The 8,005-nt window shown below is 33.8% G+C and overlaps 1 protein-coding gene across 1 annotated transcript in view; it reads right to left on the bottom strand.

Annotated features, from left to right (window-relative positions):
• Window positions 1-4,859: 4,859 nt before the first annotated feature.
• LOC107653203 (transcription factor E2F1-like) overlaps window positions 4,860-8,005 on the bottom strand; it is a 7,302-nt gene continuing 4,156 nt past the window's right edge. The window contains exons 6-7 of the mRNA XM_016439871.1: window positions 6,314-6,509; window positions 4,860-5,206 (exon numbers count right to left, since the gene is read on the bottom strand). Of these exons, the coding sequence (XP_016295357.1) occupies window positions 4,956-5,206; window positions 6,314-6,509 (447 nt within the window). The 3' untranslated portion in view covers window positions 4,860-4,955. The remainder of the gene's footprint in view (window positions 5,207-6,313; window positions 6,510-8,005) is intronic.

The following is an 8,005-nucleotide window of genomic DNA, read 5'->3' as shown; positions in this document are numbered from 1 at the left end:
GTGTCAAAGGGGGAGGGGGAACCAACTCCAGGGTAAGGCTAAAAGTAGCCTAATATTAGTGTAATCTATCAAATACACACATCATGCCGCTTTTTTAAGACAAGTACCAGATATAAAATAATAATAAAATAATTTTACTACAACTGAACGTATTTAATGTAATCACAATTTAATAAGAGTTAAGAAAGTTATTAATTATAACGCTTTTATCTCCAAGGTTATTCAAACAGCGAATAAGTTACAGAAAGCAGCAAAGAACATTTGCATGAGCATAATCACTGACTTCAGTCTAGCACAAGTTTAAGCACTCTCAAAAAACTCCCGTTATAATCACTGAAGCTGTCTAAATACTGTAAAAATAATCTCTTACTTACATCTGCACTTTGTTGTTTATGATGAGAGAATTTGCAAGAGTGCAGAATAAACAAAACTTTCAGCGATGACTCATCTGAACGCTTCTGATTGGCCACTGCATTCATTAACTCAACAGAATCGCGTGTGATTGGTTAAAATGCTCAATGCTGTAAAACACGTAAAAATAACTATCCCTGATCGCACACGTACATCACGAAGACGTCTATTTGATGTCTGCATTTACATCTGCAAGACGTATTTTTTAGAGTGTTTGCTCATCTGCAATACGTCTATAGGACGTTTCCTATCAGATGTCAAATAGACGTTTAGAAGATGTCTTTAAGATGCTTATGATTTAGAGTGTTAGTAAAACTGACATCTTTAAGACGTCTATCAGATGTTTGTACACAGCAGATGCTTTCCAGATGAAACGATCTTTATCAGACATCTTGCAGATGTACGTGTGCCCCCGTTAATTTCCGACCCGTGGCCAGGGGAAGGCTAAGCCTCCCGGTTACCATCCGTCTGTATTATACTCCTCCATCAGCAGGTTATGTTCAGGTCGTCTGTAGAGGTGAAAACAGCACAGGCCCGACATGGGATTCCCAGAGTCCTCAACCGCAAATTAAAAACCAGAGGAAAATGCAAATTAGCCATTAGGTCGGCACAGAGAAATTAGCATTGTGAAGTTTATTAATCTTCCAGATCAGTTATAATGAGGGCAATTATTGCGTCTGTGGGTTAAACATTCCCTGATTAAATCAACCTGACTCTGGTTTTATTGGGCTTGGAGGACATGCTTTCAATCACATCTCCTCCTGTATAAAATATGCTATTTTTTTATCACTCAACACAAACCTGTGGCATTTGTTGCATGTTCACATGGCAATACCATGTTTTTGGACACGTACTATGGTAGTATCATTATATTATTGGTATTGCTAAACTGACCGTCACTAGTTTAAACTCCTGTTTGACAAGAGCGCCATCTGCTGGTCACCAATGTATTTACAGCACAGACATTCAGTCGTTTCATCATCTGCTTCTGCCAGTTGCTCTTTTACATTGACTATAACTCTATATAGACTAATACAATCAGATACAACAATCATTTCTCAAATATGCTTTGGATCGTTTCCATATACTTGTCTAGATCAGCTTTCAAAAAGCCAGATTTTTGTTTATGTATGTGAATTTTAGCTAACAGGAAACAAAAATTAATATTTTCCTATATCCTCTTTTAACAAGCCACATAAAACATCTTTAAAACAGTTAGAAAAGTCACTTACAAAATGAGATTTGATGAACATTAAAAAAATCTGACCAACATTTCTCTGTGTGGGTACATTGCCAAAACAAGTGAATGACTTCTTTCTCAGAAGAGTGACAAAAACAGCAAGTCACTTCAGTGTCTATTATAATTACGTCCATAAGCTTTGTGTGAAATTTGGATTAACTCCTGTTGGTGTCTGGTGTTATGTCCCCGCCAAAAGCTATGCCCTTGCTTACTGAATACTGCACCGTGTATACTGTACATTTCCTACTATTTTGTAGAAATAGTGTTAAATTGTATGCAAACTAAAATGAAAATTAACCTAAAACTAAAATTAATATTGACAGACTTTTAAAAAAATGAATAAAAATTACAAACGCGACAAAGTTACTAAACCTTAACTAAACTTAGTGAAAACAGAAAATATAAAAATTAAATATTTCAAAATTAACAAAATCTATAATAGCATATCAATATATTCCGAATATTCCGAACTGTCAAATATTGTAACATTTAAAGAAAAATTTAAATACTCTGAATAAACGGATCTTTAATTAGAATTAAATTGTATATTTTTCCTGAAAATGTCAGGTAAGTTTATCCACATGCACCAAATTATTTAAAATGATTTAAACCATTAAAATAAACCTTAAAGATCTTATAGCTCAATCAGAAAACAATTAAGGGCAGTAACAGCATCTTGTCAGATGTCAAGACAATCACAAGTGATTTTAGGAAGTCAAAAGGTTTATTTATGTTGTCAGAACAAAGACAATCCATTAATCTGTGATTGACAGGTGATAATCTGAAAATATTGAAATATCACATCACAAATATCATCCCTTCTGCTGAAACAATGAATCAGTGCTCGAAGACAATCGTAAACTTCAAACCTTTAACTAAAAACACGAACTGCTGCAAGTGGTATTTAAAGCCATAATTCGAGTCGATTTAAATGGACTTTAGATCAAAATCTGATTTTATTTGCACTTCATTTTAAAAGTACACACACGTCCACCGTGCCATTGGCCACTTTTTAAAGTGGTTTAGAAAGTAAACAGGAAAACCAATTATGCGAAAAAAAAAAAAAAAGGCACTATTACAAAAATATTGCTATTGTACAACCAGATAAACATGAATCACACTCATCGAAGCGCTTGATCCCGTCAGAAGAATTGTCCCAGACAACTCCACCTCACAAACACAATAAAACAAAAACTACCGAACAACTGTCATACAAACACGTGCACATTTACGATTTACACAACGGTCTCTGTCCAAAACGACAAAAAAACACATCCAACTAAATAACAAAGCTGCCTTCAGAAAACAGAACAAGGCAAAACCCCATCAAATCTACACACAGACGGCCAATTTGCATTAAATTATACATTTTATAAGATGAAGAGCTTATCAAACAGTGTCCTTAAACTTCAGAGCCCTTTATAATCAACCCTACCTTATCAAATGCATTTAAATATCCCACTACAATGGCATTATAATCCTTTCATGTGACTATATATATACTTCGTCCTGTAGCTAATCTTGAAACCTTGAAAGCTAGAAATACATCACAATTCAAACTCCGGTAGGGAAATATAGAAATACAAGACATTATTTCTATCCCTGGACTCATTAAAGAGAATCCTAGAAAGGGCTGAAGGAATAAACAAACAAAAAAATACATATAGTGCTTTTTAAATATCAAGATTAATATTTAAGATGAGGCAGGAAATTATATGAATATTTACACACATGCACAGGAAAAAAAAAACAAGACAAGTGAATTTTTAGGGGACTATATATATATATATATATATATATATATATATAACAACTGGGCATTTACTGTACCAGGATCAGATATTAATTATAATAAATACAGAACGTTTCCTGGAACAGCAATAAAAATGCACAAACCTACGCACACAATGCTTTAAAAGACGCAGAACTTCGTGAATGCGAGAGAATCGGTGACATGATGAACATTTGCACGGAACGAGTGAATATAATTGTGATTAGAAATAAATTGATATCACGACGGTGTGAATGAAGTTCATTTTCTGTAAATCCTCTTTATCACCACACGAGCGATGATGGATTGATTATCGTGCAGCATGCATAACCAACCTATGCAACATAACCAGACCCTAAATACATACGGTAACTAGTACGTTATCGCTCACCTGAAATACTATACGATTCTCCTGAGAAATATAGTCCATAAAACCTGTCAGTTTATATTCAAACCTCTATCCAGTACGATTACGACATCCTAAAACCTTCACGGTGACATTAGATTTACAATAAATTCAAATAAAAACAAAAAAAGAGATTTTAGAAAGTTCACCAAAAATGAACATTTGCTGAAAATGTGCTCACCCTCAGGTCATCCAAGATTAGGATGAGTTTGTTTCTTCAACAGATTTGGAGAAATGTAGCACTGCATCAGTGTTTCAGCAGTGGATGCTCTGCAGTGAATGGGTGCCGTCAGAACGAGAGTCCAAACAGCTGATAAAAACATCACAATAATCCACAAGTAATCCACAGCACTCCAGTCCATCAGTTAACATCTTGTGAAGCCAAAAGATGCGTGTTTGTAAGAAACAAATCCATCATTAAGATGTTTTTAACTTCAAACTGTTGCTTCCAGCTAAAATATAAGTCCATAATCCATAATAACGCTTCCTCCAGTGATAAAGTGGTCTGATCTGAATCAGGAGAGAAATCTGCACAGATCAAGCACCGTTTACAAGCCAAAACAGCTCTCAACAAATATGTGGCTGGATTTTGATGTGAGAGACAACAGGAGATGGACTTTTTCACTGGAGGAAGCGTTATTGTGGATTATGGACTCATATTTTAGCTGGAAGCAACAGTTTGAAGTCATCTTTAAATGACTTGATGTTTAAAAACATCTTAATGATGGATTTGTTTCTTACAAACACACAGCTTTTGGCTTCTCAAGACATTAACTGATGAACTAGAGTGGTGTGGATTATTGTGATGTTTTTATCAGCTGTTTGGACTCTCATTCTGACGGCACCCATTCACTGCAGAGCATCCATTGCTGAGCAAGTGATGCAATGCTACATTTCTCCAAATCTGATGAAGAAACAAACTCATCAACATCTTGGATGACCTGAGGGTGAGGACATTTTCAGCAAATGTTCATTTTTGGGTAACAATTCCTTTAAAGGTGACTTATTTCTATGAATAAATTAAATGGCGGTGCTCAGAGCCTTCTGAGCAAATCTGAATTCGAAAGTGAAGCGAAGTGGAATCAGTTTCCTGTTCACACTGGCAAACCAATACTCGGATCCGTCTGTCAGAACTCCAGAGGGCCGAGGTCACTGAAGTCGCAGTCGAACAGCTCGCTGACGCCTTCGTGATCCTCCAGCCCGAAGTGATAGTCCTGGTTGTGCGGCGGAGACAGACAGATGAAACCGTCCAGCGGGAGGCCGATGGCGTCCGCCGCGCCGCCCCGCTCCAGAAGGAAGTCAGACGAGTCCAAAGGAGACAAATCGAAATCTGGCATCTCGCAAATGCCAGAAAATGGGTCCGAGTCCAGAAATGACTCTGAAACACAGAAGAAAAAAAACACTTGATTCATTTGTTCTACTAAAGAAATGGGAAAAACATTATAAAATAATTTATTACAAAGTGAAATGTAAACAATCATAGCAAGAATTATTAGCTGTTATTTTAAATAGCACATTTTTATATTTTAATCTAAAATTGCACAGCTGGTTTTTTTATAATGTAATTAAAAAAAAAAAAACCACTAAAACAGTAAATGTTAAATGTTATAAAAGATCAAAGTAAATCTTAGGCATAAATAAAAGGCACAATAATGTTTGTGATTTACATTTAGATTTAATACCTTAATAGCTGAAATATTTGCAATTCACATTTAAAATAATTTCACGTACATCTAAATGTAAATGACAAATTTTGTACTTAGATTTAACATTTAGGCCCAAGACTTACATTTAATATTTATCACATTTATTAATTTATATATTTTATTATTAAAAACTGTAATATTTATATTTGGAATTTACTTTTATGTCACATAAAATGCAAATCACAAATTTTATTTTTGGATTTAAATTTTTGGCCTAAGATTTACATTTAATTTTAATCACATTTATATTTAATATTTCAAAATAACTTTAATATTTATATTTGGAATTTACATTAAAAATGTATAAATAAATAAATGTTAAATCTAAAAATGTAAATCATACATTTTATTTTTGGACTTAATATTTATGCCTACGATTTACTTTTAATATTGAATTTAACATTTGGAATTTACATTTAAAATAATTTCCCATAAAATTAAATCTGAATGTATACCACAAATATTTTATTTGGATTTAGCATTAACATTATAAATTTGTGTTTAATATTTATATTTAATTTTAAAATACCTTAATTTTTTTTTAAATTTACGATTAATATTTATACTTAAAATGTACATTACATTTAATGTTAAAATTTCTATATAAGATTTACATTAAACATTTTTCCCTAAATATTTATAAATTGTTTAAAAATTACACATTTGGAAATTTTAATACTTACTGAAATACAGTAAAACATGGTATTTGTTGTGCTAAAGTAACAACAAGATTATTAGAGTTTTATTTGAGATAAATTAAGATGCAATCACATGCTAACCTGAGTCTGCACCCAGAGGCAGAGGGGAGGAGCTGGGGAGAGTAGCCAGCGTTGATGATGTCACTTCCTGTGAGACGGGCTCAGACGATTTCGCTGGACTACAATCAGTGACGGGACTACAGACCCCAGAACTGTCCTCGGGACACAGAAACACGTCGATCGGGCCTTTGGAGCTCTTGAGTGAAATCTGATAACCCTGGAACACAGACAGAGCATTTCTCTCACCTTAAACTTCATAAATAGTCGATTCAAATTTTTTATCTAATTAATTACATGATGTGTCGGTTAATTAATCGCAAAATAAATTTGACTGTGAAAATACCCACAAAAGATTATTTAAAGCTATTTTTGTGTTAAATTAGAAAGTATCAAGTATATACACATTACAAATTATAGCTTTAGAAAGAATTATTTGATTTGATTTAACAATTAATTACACAAACATTTAGGCTACAACGTCCTAACATAAACTTTGGAATATAAAATAAGATAATTTGAGAAACATCTCAGTATTTTTTGCTCATTCAATGAAAGTCATTGGTAACTAAAACAGCTTTGTTACCAACAGTCTTCAAAATAACTTATTTTATGTTACACAAAAGAAAGGTTTGAAACGACATGAGGGTGAGTAAATGATGACAGAATTTTAATTGTTTTGGGTGAACTATCCTTTTAATGTTTTATAATTTTTTTTTTTTTATGAAATGATACTCGAAATAAGAAACTAAATCTGCCAGCAGGTGGCAGTAAATGTCTTTATGAGTCTTTCATTCGATTCGTTCAAACGGCTGATTCATTCAGGAATTCAGTAAACGGCTCTCTTTATGAATGGGACTTTGAATCATTTGATTCACACGATTCGTTCAAAACGCGGATTCATTCAGAAACTAAAAACCACAACAATTCTGCTATGGTAATATGTTCTCTGCAAAATTGAGCAAAAGCACATAATATTGTGTTTAAAATATAACACAATATCAACTTCTTATTTACTGACCTGTTGTACAAAATCACATTTAAACTTGTGATATTCGGGACAAAATCAGCACTCGTGTGATACTGCTCTCGCTGCTCGTGTGATATCTATCGTATGATATAAATATGACACTAAAACTCATACAGGGGCATTTTTTGCACCAATATTTAGAATTTTAGGGCGTAACTGCATTTATGGAGTTGTTGCCCTGCATCATATTTGTCAACAGACCACTGTATGAAATGTGACCCTGGAGCACAAAAGCAGTCTTAAGTCACTGGGGCCATGAAGATATTTTGTAAATTTCCTACCGTAAATATATCAAAACTTAATTTTTGATTAGTAATATGTATTGCTAAGAACTTCATTTGGACAACTTTAAAGGCGATTTTCTCAATATTTGGATTTTTTTGCAGCCTCAGATTCCAGATTTTCAAATAGTTGTATCTCGGCCAAATATTGTCCTATCCTAACAAACCTTACATCAATGGAAAGCTTATTTATTCAGCTTTCATGTGATGTTTAAATCTCAATTTCGAAAAATTGACCCTTATGACTGGTTTTGTGGTCCAGGGTCACAAATAGAGGTCTGCACGGGCTTTAAAGTGAAGCCCGAACCCAGCCCCTACCCGAGATCGTCTTACCCGACCCGATCCGAGCGGCACAGTTAAATTTAGAGCCCGAACCCGACATCTTTTTTTTTTTTTTTCCACAAC

The sequence above is a fragment of the Sinocyclocheilus anshuiensis genome, unplaced genomic scaffold (genome assembly GCF_001515605.1).
Source record: "Sinocyclocheilus anshuiensis isolate Anshui unplaced genomic scaffold, SAMN03320099.WGS_v1.1 scaffold143, whole genome shotgun sequence".
Taxonomy (NCBI): Eukaryota; Metazoa; Chordata; class Actinopteri; order Cypriniformes; family Cyprinidae; genus Sinocyclocheilus; species Sinocyclocheilus anshuiensis.
This window is presented reverse-complemented; position numbering and strand designations above follow the sequence as displayed.